We start from the raw sequence: 22566 nt of genomic DNA, 5'->3' as shown, positions 1-22566 counted from the left end.
GTGTTCACTTATGTGAGAACAGAGGTCAATTACACAGAAGAAGTGGATGATCCTGTTGACTCTGATGGTATGCGGTTCGTGTGTAAAAGTTCATAACTATAGTAACAATTTTTGTAAAATATATATCATCATGGCAGATCTCTGGACCCTTTGTGCAGGAGAAGTCCTTGGCTTTGAGAACCTGGTCTTCAGCATTTTTGAATTTGTACACACATTGTTGGATAACAATAAGTTTAAGAGCACAGTAAAGAAGGCTCTTCCTGAACTCATCTATTACATTATCCTCTATATGCAGATCACAGAGGATCAGGTATGCTCAGTTTTCTATGCATGTATGTGTTTCTGCACCTAAATTTACTACATGATTGTTGGTATACCATTCATTAGTAACCATGTGGGCTCATAATACAGATTAAAGTGTGGACAGCCAATCCGCAGCAGTTTGTTGAGGATGAAGATGATGACACCTTTTCATATTCTGTTCGGATATCTGCTCAAGATTTATTGCTGGTAAAAAAACAAAAAGGGTCCTGTTGCCTAAAAATGATGAATGCTCGTTGATTACATTTATCAAAATGTCTCATACATGACTGTAAAACTTTAAAATCATAGTACATTGTTGGTGCTGTGTTCTGTGTGTCAGGTCGTAGCAGCAGAGTTCCAGAATGAGAGTGCAACAGCATTAGCTGCAGCTGCAACAAGACACCTCCAGGAGGCTGAGCAGGCCAAGAATGGTGGCAGTGAGCACTGGTAGGTTTCTTTAAAAGGAAAAAAAAAGACTACTGAAGGTAATGTTATTTATCTAAAACAGGAGTCTTCAGTCTGATCACCAAAGGGCTGGTGTGGCTATAGGCTTTCATTATAACCAGTGTTGTAGTTGTTTGGAGACTAAGATTAACTGATTAAAATCGGGTGTGACTCCAGCTTGGTTGGAATGAAAGCCTGCAGGCACACTGGCCCTTTGTGGATCAGATTGAAGACTCCTGAACTAAAGTACTTGGTATATTAGAAATTTCAACAAATTTAATGCAAACACTCATGAAGATTTCACATGAATGCAGTTTCTAGCTAACTTAAAATTTCCCAGAAATACTGAAGTTGTGAGCAAGATATATTTGAGTTGACTATAATATAGGGCGGCATGGTGGTGTAGTGGTTAGCGCTGTCGCCTCACAGCAAGAAGGTCCAGGTTTGAGCCCCGTGGCCGGCGAGGGCCTTTCTGTGCGGAGTTTGCATGTTCTCCCCGTGTCCGCATGGGTTTCCTCCGGGTGCTCCGGTTTCCCCCCCACAGTCCAAAGACATGCAGGTTAGGTTAACTGGTGACTCTAAATTGACCGTAGGTGTGAATGAGAGTGTGAATGGTTGTCTGTGTCTATGTGTCAGCCCTGTGATGACCTGGCGACTTGTCCAGGGTGTACCCCGCCTTTCGCCCGTATTCAGCTGGCATAGGCTCCAGCTTGCCTGCGACCCTGTAGAACAGGATAAAGCGGCTAGAGATAATGAGATGAGATGAGACTATAATGTATAACTTGCTTAATGCAATACATATTTTTCACTGCTGAAAACACTGTAATTCTGCCAGGATTTGGAGACATGAGTTGCTAACTTTAACAACAAAGACCCAATACGTTGGGACTGCCATGTCCATTTACTTGGAAACTGTGGTTTCAGTTATCTGTGGTTGACCCTGGGCAGAAAATATGACGCGAAAACATCAGAATCCCATTCATCTGAGGGAGAGAAAGAGAGAGACCAAATTCACATACCTTTTTATTACTGTATCGTAGTGTGAATCAAATCAAGTTTCAAGTTTATTTGTACAGCGCTTTTAACAATAAACATTGTCGCAAAGCAGCTTTACAGAATTTGAACGACTTAAAACATGAGCTAATTTTATCCCTAATCTATCCCCAATGAGCAAGCCTGTGGCGACGGTGGCAAGGAAAAACTCCCTCAGACGACATGAGGAAGAAACCTCGAGAGGAACCAGACTCAAAAGGGAACCCATCCTCATTTGGGCAACAACAGACAGCCTGACTATAATATTAACAGTTTTAACAGGTATAACCCTCAACTGTCCTCATGGGGCCGTCCTTCACAGGAGTGGGGCGATAAAACTCCGACCAGACACAGGGCACCAGGATGGATCAAGCAGGTCCGAGGGGCAGAAGAGGCCAGCATCTCAATCCCAGGATCAACATGTAACTCAGAGGGACAGATGGGGGGGGGGAGAAGAGAGAGAAAGAAAACACGTTGTTAGGTATGCCCTAAAAAGTGTGAAGTGTGTTATTAGTTACTCTTGTTGATCACTTGTAATTTATTTATATATATATATATATATATATATATATATATATATATATATATATATCTCAGTGGTGAACCATTAGTATTAGAACTGGGACTTCAGCTCAGCCAAAACTTAGGCAGACAGGGCAAAGGATTTTGCAAGGTGCTAGGTAGCTCTGTTGTGTGTAGTTGTCTGTTGATTTTAAAAGTAACTAAGTAAATTACACAGGGAAAATAATACTTAAGTCAATGAAAAATACTGTGGTGTGAGTGCGTGGAAGAAGAGTCTGGAGATGGAAATCTTAGGCTACATCCACACGGCAACGAGATGTTATTTAAAAAAAATATCGCGTCCACATGGGCAACGATCAGTAAAATATCAGGTCCATATGGCAACGCTTGCTGAAAACGATGCAATACACCTGCCACACCTCTAGGGGCACTATAAGACAGTCCCTTCGGAGACACCAGAACAATAGAAGTAGTAAGGACGCATGCGCATAAACTATTATGCGCGAGACTTCATATTAGCCACAAAGTCAGAAAAATCTGTTCGTAAAATTATATTATAATGACCAAATACAATGAAAAGTATTTTTCCAGTCTCACCTGTGAAAGGTAATCCCATGTGATCTCGTTTGGACGGCAAACCTGTTGGTACAGTTAAACGCAGCACATGAATGAGGCATCTTTATTCTCCGCTTTGACCCATCCCATATGGCGGCGAGGATGACGTATGATTCTATGCGGAAGGCGGCGTCTTTTAATGGTCCGGAATAAATTGAATGCTACACGTTGATGGATTAATTTGTTCTTCTACGCCCTTTTTGAGGAATGTATTGTAGGACTTAAACCAACATCTGAAGAGGTGAGATCGCTCCTTTTTTCCCTATTTTTGCTGGCGGGATTGACTCTGCCCTAAGGGCTATATTCTCTCTCTCTCTCTCTCTCTCTCTCTCTCTCACTTTGCACCATTACACAATAAATATTCACAGTGAAAATATTTTGTAAGCGTGTTTCATGAACCAAGTTATAGGATTTGTTGACAACTCGCATCGAGTTTGTTACACTTCTACCCGGCGTGAAGCACTGACAGTCGTGGTTGTGACGTCATCGTAAACAAATCCATTCTACTCATCCAGACAACTTCGCAACGGCAACGTTGCCAGATCTTTCCACTCTGGAATCCGTTCTCAAAAGAATGCGTTTTGGGGCACCCAAAACGCCGGTGCCGTGTGGACCCCAGGCCTAAACGATAAACAATTGTATCGGATTCACCTGAATCCGTTGCCGTGTGGATAGGGCCTTAGTTTCTCAGTCGTTAGCCTGTGCTACTTACTCTTGATAGCATTGACTTGATGGCTTTATTAGCATTCGCTAACACTTCTGATGAACACTACACCGGCTGGAATGTGACTTCACTGCTGCGCAGTTAAGCCAGCATGAACACTTCAAGAAGGGCTAGGTGATAAAAATTTTTGGTCCCTCCCACTGTAAATCAAAATCTGATTGGTTAATTCATCTGTCACTTCCTGCATGTACATACATTGTCATGGTCTTCTGTCCTGGCAATGAAGTCCTAACCAATGAGTGAGCCAGTTCTAAACCCTTCTCTGCCTAGAGACAACAAAATCTCACTGGATAACTCTCCTGTCCTGAAAACATTTAAAATAACCTTTTCATTTCTGAAGCAAATTTGATATAAAATGAGGCTGACATTAGAAGAGAATAATTTTAATGAAATTATGAAAGCAAAGAATGAATGAAATTATGAAATGCTGATATGTTTGGGCCTTCTCAGAAGGCCCTGATGGCTCCCCTCCAATTTTTTTTTTATATAATATTCGCATGCATACATGCAGCTCTGGGGGAAAAAAATTTTATAGACTGCCTGGACTTAAGAAAAAATTAACATCTCTGTTTATGGCAGCCATTTCAATCTAGTGTCTGGGCTGGAATTCCAACACAAGCACACCTCATTTTACTTAATGTGAGGTACTGATTAGGTGATCACCTGAATCAAATCTTGTTTAACAAGGAAAAGTATAAGAATCACTACTGTGGTCATCACTATCCTTTTGCAATAGGACCAGTTTAGATGAGAAAAACAGTGCTAGTAGTACCTTAAATTTAATTGGAATACAAAAATATCTATCATGCCAAAAGAGTTAAAAGTTTTGAGTGAGAAAAAGCAGGGTTCCATTCTGGGTTTACTGGTAGAGGGATACAGGAACAGTCAGGTTGCTTTCATCCTCAAAATTTCAAAGATGGCAGTTCATAAGAACAAGGTCAAGCAGCAGACATCGGGGGCAAAGTTGCAGAGTGCGAAAATAAGTCTCCACTGATGATCAACGCCTTCATATGCAGAGATGAAAGTCTTCTGGATTTACCTGGAAATCCGGATATTTGACAAAACTCTTGAAAATCTCCGGTTTTCCGCATAGAGAAATTTATTTTTCAGATTTTTCGCGTTCCTAGACGCAGTGTAATACTTCGCATCGTCCTTGCATAGGCGCAGTCCTTAAATAGCCCAAACATAGTTCATTGATTAAAGACAGGTGTTTGTTAACGGCACGCGTGCCGGAGTTCGTTAGGCACACGCGCCCAAGGCGCGCCTTCAGGTGCACGAGCTAAGGCACGCAGGACCGACACTGTTCTGCGCAACACAATCGCACTAGAAAGCATGTTCAAGCTGCCAGTGTAGCTGCAGTCTTTTTAGTTGCAAATTACAAGTATTTCCTCGTGTCAATAATTCTCCAGGTCAAAACAAGCAAAACTTTCCTCCTTCTTTCAATGTGAAGCGAGGTAAGCAATTTATTATATATATATTTTTTTTTCCATCAAAGTTGCATTTTGTGGTTTCGAAGTGAAGTTTTAGTGCCATTTCTAGAACACATCAAGAAAACGTGGAAGAAACAGCAATAATGGAAGAGCCAGTTTCTAAGCTACCTAAAGCTAGCAATGGTAATTATTTTTTGTTACATAATGTACTCAGGCTGCCAGTCAGTGTGACACCCCTCCCCCTTGAAAAATCCTAGCTACGCCCCTGATTTACATGAGAAATTTGGTATTCATTGGTGTGTTTAAATTTACAGACAGTATGAACTAATGTAAACAATTGGCTTCAACTCACAAATATATGAATTGGAAATTTTTAGTTCACTTTAACTTATGCAAATGCACAACTCTGATAAACGAGGCTCAATGTCCCCAACATTGAAACCTGGAAGCTTTAGAAACTCTAACAGACCTTTACTTTTTAACAGTACTGTTTTGGGATTTTGCTGAGTTTACCTTCAACTGTCTGATATTTTTCAAAGTAATGAACTGTGTAGCCAGGAAAATCACCACGTTTTCTAAATGCACTCCTGAAAATTACTCATTAACTAGGGGAATTAAATTTGATATTTTTTACATGTTAATCATTAATGTACATGAAGGAAAAAGGCTTAAGTTATAACATGTTTTAGTGAAAATAAGTACTAAAATGCACTAGAATGCAGGATTTTGCGTGTTATGATGTTAAAATATTTTCGGGGGACGTTGCCCCCCCCAAGTTCAGTTGTTTTTTTTTTTTCTTTGCTCCACTTTCATCTCTACATATGTCACTCAACAACCGTAGGATAACATCTAGTGACCTACAAAAAGAATGGCAACTGCAGTTGAGTGCACCGCAAGGATGGTTTGAAACGGGCTCCTCTGGGTGGGGTTGATGTCATGCAAAACTAGAAAAAAAAAATCCATCAATGAGAAGCAAAGAGGAGCCAGGCTGAGGTTTGCTAAAGACCAGAAGGATTGGACCGTAGAGGACTGGAGTAAGGTCATCGTCTCTGAGTTCAATTGTCAGCTTTTCCCATTACTTGGCCATCTAATGGTTAGACAAGGACTTGGAGAGGCCTACAAGCCACAGTCAGTGCGTTTACATGCACATCCAAATCGAGCTACTGTCGGTAATCGAGCTAAGGGTCCCAGCAGGGGTGCCAGAGAAATCCAATCCTACATGCACACAAGGAAATCGAGCTATTGTGTGAGGTACATTGTGCACTCGAGCCACAGGTTGGTCCTGTGTTGGTACACTTCCGGTTGTCGTCATGAAGAAGAGCTATTCAAGAGTATAAACAAAGTTATCAGTTCCGTGTTCACAAGAAGAACGAGGACAGCAACATTGAGAGATGTTGTTCCTCCTGACCTCTTCTGCTGCTCGCTACTACTACTGTTGTCATGCCGACCGAGGCTGTTGTGTTTCCCGCTTGTGGTCTCGTCACTCGTCACTTCCGGAAGGGGCAGTGCTGAAGTAAGTAGCTCGACTACGTAGCTCGATAGGGTTTACATGCGCTAAGTAGCTCGGCTACAATCGCATAATCTAGGTCGCGTAGCTCGATTACGAGAAATCCAGTGCGGTTTGATTTCAGCCGAGCTAAGGTGTTTCCATGGCATTTAGAACTTCGATTTCAGTCGAGCTACGGCAGAAATTCGATTTTCTGTGTGCATGTAAACGCACTGAGTGTTTCACACCCATTGTGAAATTTGGTGGAGGATCAGTGGGTTTATATGCAGGTCTCAGCATGAAGGTGTTTCAACAAGGTTGGAATGGGGCAGATTTTTGTTTGTGACGCATGCATGAATCAAGCCATGTACAAGGCTATTCTGCAATAAAACTTGATTCCTTCTGCTCTGACAGTGTTCCCTAACTCTGAGGGTTGTCCAGCAGGACAGTGGTCCATGCCACACAGCCAGGTCAATCAAGGTGTGGGATAGGGGACCACAAGATCAAGACCCTGTCATGGCCAGCCCAATTGCCAGACCTAAACCCCATTGAAAATCTTGAATGTGGAATAACACATATGAAATGTTTTTTTCAGATCTTGAATAATGCATAGAAATCAAGATCATATTGAATTTTAAACGATGCAATACTCATTGCAGTACGGTTTATCAAGTGCCAACCCTTCTACCTACCAAGGGAGTTTACATCGATTCTGCTTGTCGCTGTTTACATCCCTCCCACCGCTAACACCAACGTTAGGAGCGAGGCACTCAATGAATTCTACCAGGCCATCAGTGAAAATCAGACCGTGCACCCAGATGGATTCCTCATCACAGCAGGTGACTTCAATCATGCAGATTTAAAGGTTTTACTGCCCAAATTACATCAACATGTGGACTTTCCAACAAGAGGTGACAACTTACTGGACTTTGTGTACACAACTCACAAAGGAGCTTACAAGGCCTCCCCCACCTGGGTCTCTCTGATCACATCACCATCATGCTGAGACCTGCATATAAACCCAGAGTGAGAGCCATCAGACCAGCACAAAAGGAGGTACGTGTGTGGCCAGAGGGGGCCTCCTATGCTTTGAAAGACTGTTTTAGTACTACACACTGGGACATTTTCAAAGAAGCAGCCACTTACAATGACCACATAGAGCAGGGGTGGGCAAACTTTTTGGCTCAGGGGCCACATTGACTTTTGAAATTTGCCAGGCGGGCCGGGCCAGCACCAAATTCATACATATTGAACATAAACCGGAAAAGCTTTAGTGTTATTTTAAGACCTTCACTGACAGAGACCCAAATGCAGATCAGATTGACATTTATTTTAGTTCTCAGTCAACAAAGGCAGAGCAGAAAAATGTTTGCAGTTCAATAGATTGGCACTGGATCCATCCAGAAAAGTAATACACGTGCGTGTGTGTGTGTGTGTGTATATATATATATATATATATATATATATATATATATATATATATATATATATATATATATATATATATATATATATATATATATATATACACACACACACACGTGACAGTAAGAAAAGTAGCACACTTGATTCTTAAATTACATCTTTGAGCTGCCAGGATGAGTAGGATGCCAGTGTATTTGTATATTTGTATCATTTTATACATACAACTAAATTGCATATCATTAAATTGAACTAAATTACATATCAGTACATATTTTTGTACATTTCACTGAACTCGTAGATTTACACCTGAGGTTTTTTTTTTTAATATAAACCATACACTTCCAGCCTGCCAGTACAACCAACCACCATTAGTAGGAGAGGTACCACACCATTCCAAAATGTTTGCAGTTCAACAGTTTGGGTACCACACCATGCCAACATGTTTGCAGTTCAATGGTTTGGCACTGGATCCATCCAGCCCACAAAATCAAACAAAACAGCTCAAGAAAGCAAAAAAACTCCAAACTGGTTTTCAGGTTCAAAGTCACTGAAATATTTCCAGTCCTCAAAAAAATCAAAACACAGGTTTTCATATTCCAAAAGGCCACTCATGGATCAGAATAACCTCCACAGGCAAAAGTCCAGGAACAGATATAAGCAGAAGCAAGGTCAGCTGCTCATAATACACCTATAATAGCAGACAGGGACATAAATGAGGGGTGGAGCAGACACCCAAAAGCACATGGTACTTAAAAACAAACCCCAGCACTACAGCAGCCACCCACGACAACCAAAATTACTAAGAGTTATACTTTTTATATTATTATGTCTGTAAACATGTGACTACCATCTTATTACAGCTCCAACATAGTTTTAAAAAGAGAAAGTGTTAATACTCACATTCACTTTTAGTGGGAGCAGTGTTGTTGATCGCCCTTCTTTGCCAGCGCATCAAAGTCTGGTGTTAGTTTTGTTGAAGGTGTTTTGCTGAGTCTGCAAACCAGCTAGCAGCCGCTGAGCTGTATTCGTCCATTCTTGCGCTGACTGGTTGTTAGCATAATTAGCATGCCTGGAGGAGAAGTGCCGTTTGATGTTATATTCCTTTAAAACCGCAACGGTTTCTTTACAAATCAGGCATACAGCCTTTGATCGGACTTCAGCAAAAAAAATATTTAGTTGTCCATTCTTTATTGAACACCCTGCACTCACTGTCCACTTTTCTTTTTTTAGGACCACTCATTGTAAAGTTTTATATCCTGTGTTCTCGAGATCATCAGTGGCACGGTCGCCAGAATGACTTCCATGGCACACGCTGCACCACTCTGCAAATGTAATCTCGCGTGAATACGACTGACTGGAAAGACAGATCTCTAGAACACCTGTCTACATGATAACACTGAAGCTTATAGTTTATAGATCTGCTCAATCGCGTTTATATGATTGTCTTCCGCAGGCCGGATTAAAAACGCCAACGGGCCGTATGTGCATAGTTTGCCCACCTCGGACATAGAGGAATACACCAAGGCTGTCACAGCATACAATGCTGAATGCACTGATGTCACTCACTGCAAAACAATCACTGTTCATGCTAACCAGAAGCCTTGGCTGACAGGAGAGGTTCACAGGATCCTGCAGGCTCGGGACGCAGCCTTTAGGGCCGGTGACACCGCAGGTCTAACAACAGCCAGAGCCAACCTGTCCCGTGGCATCAGGGAGGCAAAACGTCAGTACAGCAATAAAATATCTGGACACTTCAACACCAGAGATGCACAGTCTCTCTGGTGTGGCATTCAAGCCCTCACAAACTACAAACCCCCACCACAGACCTGTGAGAGTGACATCACGTTGCTAAACTGCCTAAATTACTTCTTTTGGATGCTTTGAAACACAAGACAACACTCCAGCACAGAAGACCACTCCTCCCCCGGATGAACAGGCCATATGTCTGGCTCCAGCCAGCATGGAGAGGACCCTCTCCAGGATCAACCCACGTAAGGTAGCTGGACCAGACAACATACCTGGTCCTGTTTTGAAGGACTGTGCCATGGAGCTCAAGAATGTCCTCGCTGACATCTTTAACGTTTCCCTGAACCAAGCTGTTGTCTCCACATGTTTCAAAGCTACAACCATAATACCAGTGCCAAAGAAGCCCCTCCCATCCAGCTATAACAACTATCGGCCCGTAGCACTGACTTCCATCATCATGAAGTGCTTTGAGCGACTGGTCATGCAGAACATCAAGTCCATTCTTCCTCCCTCTCATGACCTGTTCCAGTTTGCATATAGGTCAAACAGGTCCATAGAGGACGCTATCTCCGCTACTCTCAGGGCTCGACGTTAATGGTTGTCCGTTTGTCCGGGACAAGTGATCCTTTATGTCGGACAAGTTCATCGTCTCAGTTACTTGTCCGATTGGACAAGTGCCAAAATACGCTGATATTCGGGTTACATATCAAATTTATCAGTTTATTCACATGATTTCCGAAGCATCTTACTCGACATATTGTTTTGATGAATTGCCGGATGTTTCTCTTCGGAAAGAGCGATGTGCGCATGTGCAATATTCTGCTTGCGAAACCGGCCAATGCCGCTTCGTGTATTTGAGCTGAAAAGTAAACGGTCGTTTGCCAGACCCTCCAGGATTTCGCGATGTTGCGATTTGCAACATCAACATATTCAACCAATCCCTGTGAATTCAGGGCGGTGTTACAATTCTATCCAATCACCGCAACTTTCCCGCAAATTTGACCAATCGTCTTGAGGTGACGTCGACAAACTACCTTCCGCCTTACTTCCGTGTATACGTTCAAGAGAAGCAGCATGTGCGAGTCAGTGTTTGTATAGGCTTAAATTCTGTTACTGAAAGTGTGTTATGTTTACAGTGAAGGACTGTGTGCACTTTACATTATTTTTTACTTAATACAAGAAATTAATAGCTGCCAACATTTTTGCCAAAATGGTATTTTATTTTCCATTGTTTAGGCAGCTTCAGCATCATACTGTGAGATTCTGTTCAAATTGTTTTTTTTTCTTCCATGAAGCCTGAGCCATTTATTTTCTTAGTTTATAATTATTGTTTAATTTAGTCTTCAGGAGAGACTGCCTGCACACAGTACTAGTATTAATAGTTTTTTTTTTTTTTTCTTGCATGAAAGCTGAGGCATTTATATTATATTTTAAGGTAACTTCATATTGTGCTGTGAGGTTCTATGCACTTTAACTTTTGAACCAACAGGTGCATTTGGATAAGTAAAGCCTATTTTTCTGCATTTTTGTAGTCCTGGCAATCTTTTATATTGGTTAAGTTGTTTATAGGACCATTTCTCAGTGTCTTTTTTTTTTTTTTTTAATCAATAGTTTTTCAGTAATAACTTAATATTTAACATACTCAGTTTTAATCACAAAAAGAGAAAATGGCAACAATTTCTCACAACTTTCACTTCCTTCTGCAATGTAATTGCAACAAAAACCTAAAAAACACCACAACTTTCATCGCAACCATTAAATACCATACAGGAGCCACACTGAATAATTAGACAACAACAATCAGTGGAGGATAATTATAATTATTCAAAGTTAATAATTTAAAAATGAAATTATATATAATTTTAATTTTCTGTTTTTCAATTTCTCATAAATAAATTGATTGGAGTCCAATTTTTTCTGCAGTGAATAGATTTTTGTGTTAAAATAATTCTGGTGAAATTAGTTTATTACAAATAGTTTGTGTTTTTTTTTGTTTTTTTTTTGTTTTTTCCCTCAATTTTTTCTTTGGACAAGTCAACTTCACATTCGGACAAGTAAATTTCCTTTCAACTTGCCCTACAGGACAAGTGGTTTCAAAAGTTAATGTACTCTGTACTCTCCACCCAGCCCTCACTCATCTGGACTCAAAGAACACCTATGTGCGAATGCTGTTCTTGGATTACAGTTCAGCATTTAATGCAGTCATTCCCCACAGCTAATACAAAAACTTGGACATTTGGGACCCAACACCTCACTTTGTAACTGGGCGCTGGACTTTCTTATAGGGAGGCCACAGAACATTCGGGTCGGCAGTAACACCTCCAGGACCATCATGCTGAACACGGGCCCCACAAGGGTGTGTGCTCAGCCCGCTGCTCTTCACCCTGCTGACCCATGACTGTGTATCAATCTACAGCACCAACCATATCAAGTTTGCGGATGACACGACTGTGGTGGGCCTCATCACCAACAACGATGAAGCCAACTACAGGAATGAGGTGAACCAACTGGTCCAGTGGAGTAAAGACAACAATCTCTTCCTGAACGTGAAGAAGACCAAAGAGATTGTAGTCGACTTCAGAAGTCGTCACTCACAGCATCCCCCTCTGACCATCGATGGTGCTGCAGTGGAGAGGGTGAGCAGCATCAAATTCCTAAGGGTGCACGTTGCTGAGGACCTCTCCTGGTCCTCCAACAACGCATCGCTGGCCAAGGAGGCTCAAACTCTCCTCTACTTCCTCCGCAAACTGAGGAGTGTATGAGTCCCACCCTCCATCATGTGCTCATTCTACAGGGGTACCATTGAGTGTCCTCATTGGCTGAATCACTGCGTGGTACAGAGGCTGCAATGCCTCCTGCCGGTAGACTCTGCAATGCATAGTGAACACGGCCAGCAAGATCATTGGTACCCCTCAGCCCTCCCTTACGGACATCTATCCCTCCTGTCTCACCCACAGAGCCATCAGCATCACTGGTGACTCCTCCCACCACACTCCCTCTTCAACCTCCTGCCCTCAGGGGAAAAGGTACCTGAGCCTCTGGGCCCGCTCCACAAGACTGCTGAACAGCTTCATCCACCAGGCTTGTCAGGATGCTGAAGTCTGTCCACCACCTACCCCTGGTCTGTAACACATTCACACGAAACTCTATTTCATCCGTTTGCACATCACACTACAAACATGCATTACTGCTGTATCTGCTGCTATTGCTCATTTGCGCTACTGTTCGTATACACCTCATAAGCACCTTTTGTGCTTCCACGGAAGGCGGTCGCATTTTCTCTGCTCTCCCTCTCCCTCTTTTTTTTTTTCCCTGCTTGTGCTTCTTTGTCTCGTCTCGTCTGCTGTACTTTTTGAAGAGACTCTCCCCGCATTACTTTCTAAACAAAAAAAAAAAAAAGCATGGAATTGATAAACTGGTCTCCTAACGAAATTGACAGTTTTCTATGTTCGCGGCTGGTTACACGATGGACACGTGGGAGCGGTGGCGGGTCGTGTGCCTGGCGATTCTTTCTGTGGAGGACATTGAAGATATCTACCTATTCGGAACCATGATTACAGGACTTTTGCTGATTTGGATTAGGCATTGCCCTGGCATATCGAGGAAATTAGACAACGGTGACAGCTGTTCAAAGCCCTACAAAGCTGCCTGATATGATTGAAGTGGTGGGCAAAGCTGTCGACACTCAGACTGTGGCTATTCAGAACTTGAACCACAATATGGTTGTTATCTTGGAGAAGCTTTCGGCTTTGCAAGGAGTAAGTATTTCGGAGACCAATTTGAACAGAATGGACAGATATGGACGAGCGGTGTGGACATGCAAAGACTGCATCTGGAAAGACCAAACATTTTCTATCTTATTGACATTCAGCTCCCTGAGACAGCACCGGCCTCGGTTAAGGCCGTTGCTGAGACAACGTTTCCCCCTGAAGGTCACTGCTGGGAGACGCCCTTGCATTCTTTGTCCAACTTTCCACGATCGCCGTTTTCATCCCCAGTGTGACAAGCGGGTGCGTGACCAGCGCCCTCATGGCTGCAGGAGCGGACAGCTGCTTGCTTGCGCTGGGTTATCTCTACCTCCCCCCCTTGCCCCCTCGCCCCCTCCTTTCGCCCCCTTCTTTCCCCCCCTCAAGTCCCGTATTTTAAAGTGTTATTGTGTGCTTATGTGCGGAGGTTTTTTAAATGTTCCCACACTGTACTCCTGACAGGAGCATAGTGGGGGAGTGGGTTTTTTTCATCTCTCCTCATGTTACTACTGTTTCTTTTTCTTTTATCCCTGTCTTCCTGTCCTGTTCCCCTCTGTAAGGACAGGTTGATGGTCAATTTCACTGGTACACTGATGATAATAAAGGGTTCATTCATTCATAAGCTGCTCTTCTAAGCACCTTCTCCGTTAGATATTGTACTGTATTTGCACTACTGCCATTTTGTACATTGATTATAGTGTATTTTTATCTATATCTATATTTATAAATATTTTATATATATTCCTTTTTTTTGTAATCTTTATCTGTTTTTTACAAGTAAGGTTAGAGAGAAACGGCATTTCGATTCTTCTGTGTGTCCTGGATATATAATGAATTGACAATAATAAAAAAAAAATCTCTGAATCTTGAATCTTTTGAGTCTCATGTTTGAACTTGGATGAGTTCAGAAATCATTATTTGGTGGAATAACCCTGACATTGTAATCACCACTTTCATGTGTCTTAGCATGCTCTCAACCAGTCTTTCACGTTGCTCTTAGGTGACTTTATGCTGCTACTGGTGCAAAAATTCAGTCATCTCAGCTTTGTTTGATGGCTAATGATCATCTGTCTTCCTCCTCACATTCCAGAGGTTTTCAATGGGGTTCAGGTCTGGAGCAGTAGTGTTTTTATCCTTTTTTTTTCTTTTCTTTTCTCTCTCTTCCCCTTGTTAAATAGATTTGGCTCAGGCTCACCTAATCAGTACCTCATCAAGTAAAATGAGGTGTGCTTGTGGTGGAATTCCAGCACAGACACTGGAATGAAATGACTGCCATACATAGAGATGCTGATTTAAGAAAAAAATGAAGTGATTCTTTCTTTTTTCCATATATGAGAGGGAGGATTTTTACATGACTGCATGAAGATATGATGTACATCTTCGAGTGGTGAATGTATATATCGTGACGTGAGCTAGTGATGTTTCAACATGAGATGTACTTCATATCTTCACACCACCGTGTAATGTTTTTTTTATCAAATATAGACACATCCATTAAAAAAAAGTTAATAAGAATTTTAATCCTCAACCGGTTTGCCATTTTGACAATGCACGTCAAAATGGTGTATTTTGTCTGAAAAGTATCCATGATGTATTTTGTCTGAAAAATGCGAGTTTTTCAACACGAGACGTTAAACTTCATAGTTTTTATAAACTTCAAGTTTATGAAAACAGTTCATCGATTTCCTCATTTTGTGTGTGTGAGAGAGAGAGAGATAAAAAATAAAATGATCTGGTGGAATACAAATTTGAAACAGGAGAGAGAAATGGAAGATGCGAGTGTGAATGAAACATGGAAAAAGCGAGAAGAAAAGGTGTTATGTTGCGAAAGAAAGGAAATGCAGAAAAGGTGTTATGTTGCGAAAGAAAGGAAATGCAGGACCCAGCTAATAAATATCGGTTGTCTGTGAGCACCTCCGTGTGATCAGCTGTTTGTTCATCATATGAATGATGTCACAGTCCATGCACGGTCAAGGTAAACCTGTAGATGGCAGTAATGCAACACTGGATGCTAGCTGCTGTAAAAGCCAAAAGAAGGTAAATCTGCACATGGACTAGGGGTGGGCGATACTGGGAATTTGGGTATCGATCCGATACCAAGTAAATGCAGGGCTAGTATCGCCGATACCAATACTTTTTACTTGAAATGTTATGATCATTGAATAATTGTGATTTTGCCTTTTTTTAGTTGATTATGATAAAACACAGGACAAAGATTTTAGGCAAATAAAAATGTTTTTTATTAACTAACTACAACAATATAAAACAATGTAACAGTATATTAATAATAAAATAATTCCTTATCACCTTCTGCTACACAAAATTGTTTCAGAAAAAAGTCGCTAGTGCAAAATAACAAAAAAGCAACAATGTAATAAAAATATAAATATAACAATGTCAACACCACCACAAAAAATACCTTCCACTACATGCAAATATTTGTGAAAAATAAAGTCAGTAATAAAGTAACGAAGTCAGTAGTGCAAAATAAGTAAACAAAAGCAACAATGTAAGAAATATAACAATATAAACAACACAAAATATCTTCCATTGCATGCAAATATGTGTGAAAAATAAAGTCAGTAGTGCAAATCAGGTGTAAACTACAAGCGGCTCGTAACCTTTGGCTCTTTGCTCACAAAGCCCTCCAAGGAAGTATCCCTTGAGGTGCCCTTTTGGCTCTGTTCCCATGTTGATAACAGATTTAAAGGTTTTTGTTCAGGAACAGTAACATGTTGACATTCTTCCCTTTTATTGCACTTCTTCTGAGTTATTAACTGTCCCGCCTTAGAGAAAATCCTTTCTGCAGGTACAGATGTTGCAATTACTCCCAGATGGTTTTTTTGCAATCTTGCTCAGAGAAGGAAATGTAGGTTCATTCATTTTCCACCAAAGAAGTGGGTCTCCATCCTGTGGAATTGGCTTCTCTTCCGTGTACCGGCACATTTTCAATAGTTGCATCAGTGCCAGCTGTGCGATGCTGCTGCGATTCCAGGATTTGAGTGTCAGGGCGTATTCACACCTATGTTGTTTGGTCCGGACCAAACGACTAAACGAACCAAATTTCCCTTGGTCCGGACCTTTTGGGTTGGTCTGAATACAAACCACCGAACTCTGGTCCGGACCAAACAAGCGGACCGAGACCGAGCTGCAAGGTCGGACTCGGTCCGGACCAAAGGAACCCTGGTGCGGATCTTTTGGAGGTGTGAAAGCAGACCGGACCTAATCTGACAGTTTTTTGCTTTTTTGTACCTCGGGAGCTTCCGTCGTTTGTCGAGCATTATGGGAAACAGAGTCTTGACACTCTACTGCAAAGTGCAAACACTGTTGCGGTTGTCAAGGGAACCTTACAACAGTCGTTCAGTCATTCAGACCAGTGGTAGGCTAGACTACAGAGTACAAAAAATGAGTAGGGGGCAAAAGTGGGCCGAGGAAGAAATGCATACCCTTGTGGATATATGGGCAAATGTCCACATATCTGAGCTTTTGGAGAGAACACACAAAAATGCCGACATGTTTGCTGTATTCAGTGAGAAAATGAAGGAGAAGGGGTTCACGCGCTCCCCAAAACAATGTCGGCTAAAAGTGAAGAAACTCCGTCAGACCTACATTAAAATCAGGGACATTCTTTCAAAAAGTGGCGGTACTAGCGACGCAAAAAAGAAATTCATCTATTACGATGGATAAGGTGAATATCCCGACCCATACCTCCTCCGTCTTGCGTGAAGAGCCAGAACTGTCACAACATGATGTGCGCTCATCAGCGCTATCCTCCGTAGCCGCCTTGCCCTTTGAAGTCGTCGTTGATAAATTACTTGTACAACAGCATAGTAATCGCACAATTGTGAAAACAGTAAAAACTGGAAAAAACGTATAGTTTTGATGACATTAAAAAGAATAACAGCACGGAAAGCCTCCATGACTACTTTTGAACTTAACGCTTTGTGCGCGTGTCGTCTCTGACCAATAGCTGAATGACCTCAGGGCGCGTGGCTTTGTTGACAGATTTTGGTCTGCTTACTAAAATGTACAGTGTGAAAGCGAACCGCACCAAAATGAAAAAATAAAAAAAAAACATTTGGTTCGGAGTGCTCGGCCAGACGTTCCCAGCAGACCCTCACCATACATTTGGGCCTGCCAGGTCTGTCCAGCTTCATCCTCCGCCAGCGGATCCAACTCACCACCAGGTGGTGATCAGTTGACAGCTCAGCCCCTCTCTTCACCCGAGTGTCCAAGACATAGGGCCGGAGATCAGATGAAACGACTACAAAGTCGATCATCGACCTCCGACCTAAGGTGTCCTGGTGTCACGTGCACTTATGGACACCCCTATGCTCGAACATGGTGTTCATTATGGACAAACCGTGACTAGCACAGAAGTCCAATAACAAAACACCACTCGGGTTCAGATCGGGGAGGCCGTTCCTCCCAACCACGCCCCTCCAGGTGTCACTGTCATTGCCCACGTGAGCATTGAAGTCCCCCAGTAGCACAATGGAGTCCCCAGTCTGAGCACTCCTCAGTACCTCTCCCAGGGACTCCAAGAAGGCCGGATACTCTATACTGCTATTTGGGCCGTAGGCACAAACAGCAAGAGCCCTCTCCCCAATCCGAAGGCGCAGAGAGGCGACCCTCTTGTTCACTGGGGTAAACTCCAACACATGACGGCTGAGCTGGGGAGCTATAAGCAAGCCCACACCAGCCCGCCGCCGCTCACCACGGGCGACTCCAGAGAAGTGGAGAGTCCAGCCCCTCTCGAGGAGCTGGGTTCCAGAGCCCAAGCTGTGCATGGAGGTGAGCCCGACTATCTCTAGCCGGTACCTCTCAACCTCCTGCACAAGCTCAGGCTCTTTCCCCCCCAGCGAAGTGACATTCCATGTCCCAACAGCCAGCCGCTGTGTCCGGGGATCAGGTCGTTGAGGCCCCTGCCTTCGACTGCCACCCAATCCACATTGCACCAGTCCCCTACTGCTACCTCTGTGGGTGGTGAACCCACAGGAGGTCGGGCCCACGTCACCTCTTCGGGCTGAGCCCGGCCGGGCCCCATGGGCAAAGGCCCGGCCACCAAGCGCTCGCATACGAGCCCCAACCCCGGGCCTGGCTCCAGGGTGGGGCCCCGGCTGCGTCATCCCGGGCGACGTCACGGTCCTCAGATTTTTCTCCATAGGGGTTTTGGTTGGGGAGGTCTTTAACTCCCACCTCCGGGAGAGCTTTTCCCAGCTTCCGAGGGAGGCAGGAGACATTGAGTCTGAGTGGACCATGTTCTCTACCTCCATTGTGGACGCAGCTGTTCGGAGCTGTGGCCGCAAGGTCTCCGGTGCCTGTCGTGGCAGCAATCCCCGAACCCGGTGGTGGACACCAGAAGTAAGGGATGCCGTCAAGCTGAAGAAGGAGTCCTATCGGGCCATGTTAACCTCCAGGACTCCCGAGGCAGCTGACGGGTATCGGCAGGCCAGGCGTGCTGCAGCTCAGGCAGTTGCGGAGGCAAAAACTCGGAACTGGGAGGAGTTCGGGGAGGCCATGGAGAAGGACTATCGGTCGGCCTCGAAGAAATTCTGGCAAACCGTCCGGCGCCTCAGGAGGGGGAAGCAGTACTCTGCCAACACTGTTTACAGTGCGGGTGGGGAGCTGTTGACCTCGACTGGGGACATTGTCGGGCGGTGGAAGGAATACTTTGAGGATCTCCTCAATCCTACCATCATGTCTTCCACTGAGGAGACTGAGGCTGATGACTCAGAGGTGGACTCGTCCATTACCCAAGCCGAAGTCACTGAGGTGGTTTGCAAGCTCCTCGGTGGCAAGGCACCGGGGGTGGATGAGATCCGCCCTGAGTATCTCAAGTCTCTGGATGTTGTGGGGCTGTCTTGGTTGACACGCCTCTGCAACATCGCGTGGCGGTCAGGGACAGTGCCTCTGGAGTGGCAGACTGGGGTGGTGGTCCCTCTTTTTAAGAAAGGGGACCGGAGAGTGTGCTCCAATTATAGGGGAATCACACTTCTCAGCCTCCCGGGGAAGGTTTACTCCAGGGTACTGGAGAGGAGAATTCGACCGATAGTCGAACCTCGGATCCAGGAGGAACAATGCGGTTTTCGTCCTGGTCGCGGAACACTGGACCAGCTCTATACCCTTCATAGGGTGCTCGAGGGTTCATGGGAGTTTGCCCAACCAGTCCACATGTGCTTTGTGGATCTGGAGAAGGCATTCGACCGTGTCCCCCGTAGTATTCTGTGGGGGGTGCTTCGGGAGTATGGGGTTCGGGGCTCTTTGCTAAGGGCTGTCCGGTCCCTGTACGAACGGAGCAGGAGTCTGGTTCGCATTGCCGGCAGTAAGTCAGACCTGTTCCCAGTGCATGTTGGACTCCGGCAGGGCTGCCCTTTGTCACCGGTTCTGTTCATAATTTTTATGGACAGAATTTCTAGGTGCAGCCAGGGGCCAGAAGGAATCCTGTTTGGGAACCACAGGATTTCATCTCTGCTTTTTGCGGATGATGTCCTGTTGGCTTCTTCAAACCAGGACCTTCAGCATGCACTGGGGCGGTTTGCAGTCGAGTGTGAAGCGGCTGGGATGAGAATCAGCACCTCCAAGTCCGAGGCCATGGTTCTCGACCGGAAAAGGGTGGCTTGCCCTCTCCAGGTTGGAGAAGTCCTGCCTCAAGTGGAGGAGTTTAAGTATCTCGGGATCTTGTTCACGAGTGAGGGAAGGATGGAGCGTGAGATCGACAGGCGGATCGGTGCAGCCTCCGCAGTGATGCGGTCGCTTTACCGGTCCGTCGTGGTGAAGGAGCGGAGCCAAAAGGCGAAGCTCTCAATTTACCGGTCGATCTACGTTCCGACTCTCACCTATGGTCATGAGCTTTGGGTAATGACCGAAAGGACAAGATCGCGGATACAAGCGGCCGAAATGAGTTTCCTTTGCAGGGTGGCTGGGCGCTCCCTTAGAGATAGGGTGAGAAGCACAGTCACTCGGGAGGAGCTCGGAGTAGAGCCGCTGCTGCTCCACATCGAGAGGAATCGGCTGAGGTGGCTCGGGCATCTTTTTCGGATGCCTCCTGGACGCCTCCCTCGGGAGGTGTTCCAGGCATGTCCCCCCGGGAGGAGGCCCCGGGGAAGACCCAGGACACGCTGGAGGGACTATGTCTCTCGGCTGGCCTGGGAACGCCTCGGTGTTCTTCCCGAGGAGCTGGCCGAGGTGTCTGGGGAAAGGGAAGTTTGGGCTTCCCTGCTTAGACTGCTGCCTCCGCGACCCGGTCCCGGATAAAGCGGAAGAAGATGAGATGAGACATTTGGTTCGGACCAAAGCAAGTGAACTATCGAACTATCCTGGTCTGAATACACCCTCAAACTCTGTCAGTGCTCTGACTCTCCGCTCTACGACAAAGCAGGGAGGGGGAGGGGCAAGGTGTGAGCGGCAGAGAGGGAGGTGCGCTGTTTACACAGACAGATTTGGAGAGAAATTACACTTGCATGAACTCTGAGTAAATTCGAGTAATTTACTGGACGTATTGAAGAGAAACTGCGACGAAAGTATCGATTTCATCACGCTAGTATCGATTTGATTCCGATGCTCACCTTGGTATCGATACTATCGATACTCAGATTGATACGCCCACCCCTAACATGGACTTCTTCTGTCTGACTGCGCGAAGCGAGCGATTTCATGCACATTTTTTGCTAGGGAAAAATAAAGTAAGTAACTTCCCCTCAAAGTAAATAACTTCCCAGCCACAGAATGGCCTGCCCTTTTTTTTGGGGGGGGGGGGGGGGAGATATTACAGAAATAAACATATCACATTGGCCAAATTTCAGAGAGAACTAAATTTCACTGATTTTTATGAAATCGAACGGCAGTCTTTTTTTTTTTAAATAAAAGTTAACTAGTTGCCTACAGTACCCTCTGTGATTTTTGGCACAAGATTAGTAAATAAGAAGGGTTGGGGGAAAGCATTTTGTGGAGTAGTTTCATTTCGTGCTGAAAAACGCACAAGAAAAATCCAGCCAGACAGACTTTCAAGCTGTAATCCATGACTTCCTGATTAACTGGGCTACAAATATGAAGTGACAGAGGTCAAATTACCTTAGTCATCTGTCAACACAGGAAAGATCAGAGAGAACACAAACCAAATGAGGGAAAAGTGTGTTGACCTTTGAGTCAGGGACTGGTTATAAATGGAAATGGCTAATTGCCTGAAAATGCCCGTTTCTATTGTTTAGGGCAGGGCTTTTCAAAGTGTGGGGCGCGCCCCCCCTGGGGGGCGCCAGAGTTCTTCAGGGGGGGCGCAACGTGAGGAGCCTTTACCAGAGACAAAATGGATCGATTTTTAGTACCTAAAGCTACAGTGAGTGAGGAGACGGAGTCTGGGCCAAGCAAAAAAAACCCAGAGCCTCCAGGATGTTGCGATTTGCAACTTCAGCACAAATTCAACCAATCCCCGCGAATTCAGGCCGGTGTTGCAATTATATCCAATCACCGCAACTTTCCCGCAAATTTGACCAATCGTTGGCGTCGTCTTGAGGTGACGTCGACAAACTACCTTCCGCCTTACTTCCGTGTTTACGTTCAAGAGAAGCGGCATGCGCTCAGTGTTGCCAGATTGGTTTTAAGTGCATTTTGGTGAGTTTTGAACATATTTTGGACTGGAAAACGTCAGCATTATCTGGCAACACTGCATGATGTGCGAGTCAGTGTTTATGTAGGCTTAAATTCTGTTACTGAAAGTGTGTTATGTTTACAGTGAAGGACTGTGTGCACTTTATTTTTTTTTAACTTAATACAAGAAATTAATGGATGCCAACATTTTTGCCAAAATGGTATTTTATTTTCCATTGTTTAGGCAGCTTCAGCATCATACTGTGAGATTCTGTTCAAATTGTTTTTTTTCTTCTATGAAGCCTGAGCCATTTATTTTCTTAGTTTATAATTATTGTTTAATTTAGTCTTCAGGAGAGACTGACTGCACACAGTACTAGTATTAAAAGTTTTTTTTCTTACATGAAAGCTGAGGTGGTGTAGTGGTTAGCGCTGTCGCCTCACAGCAAGAAGGTCCGGGTTCGAGCCCCGTGGCCGGCGAGGGCCTTTCTGTGCGGAGTTTGCATG

The 22566-nt window shown here is 44.2% G+C and overlaps 1 protein-coding gene across 4 annotated transcripts in view; it reads left to right on the top strand.

Annotated features, from left to right (window-relative positions):
• Window positions 1-22566, top strand: part of ipo9 (importin 9) — a 211830-nt gene that overhangs the window by 75699 nt on the left and 113565 nt on the right. For all 4 annotated transcript variants that reach the window (XM_060910599.1, XM_060910601.1, XM_060910600.1 and 1 more), the window contains exons 9-12: window positions 9-67; window positions 159-310; window positions 412-510; window positions 644-750. In XM_060910599.1, the coding sequence (XP_060766582.1) occupies window positions 9-67; window positions 159-310; window positions 412-510; window positions 644-750 (417 nt within the window). The remainder of the gene's footprint in view (window positions 1-8; window positions 68-158; window positions 311-411; window positions 511-643; window positions 751-22566) is intronic.

Source organism: Neoarius graeffei, chromosome 26, assembly GCF_027579695.1.
Source record: "Neoarius graeffei isolate fNeoGra1 chromosome 26, fNeoGra1.pri, whole genome shotgun sequence".
In the NCBI taxonomy this organism is placed as follows: domain Eukaryota; kingdom Metazoa; phylum Chordata; class Actinopteri; order Siluriformes; family Ariidae; genus Neoarius; species Neoarius graeffei.
Note: the sequence above shows the minus strand (reverse complement) of the source record. Positions and strands in the feature narration are given on the sequence as shown.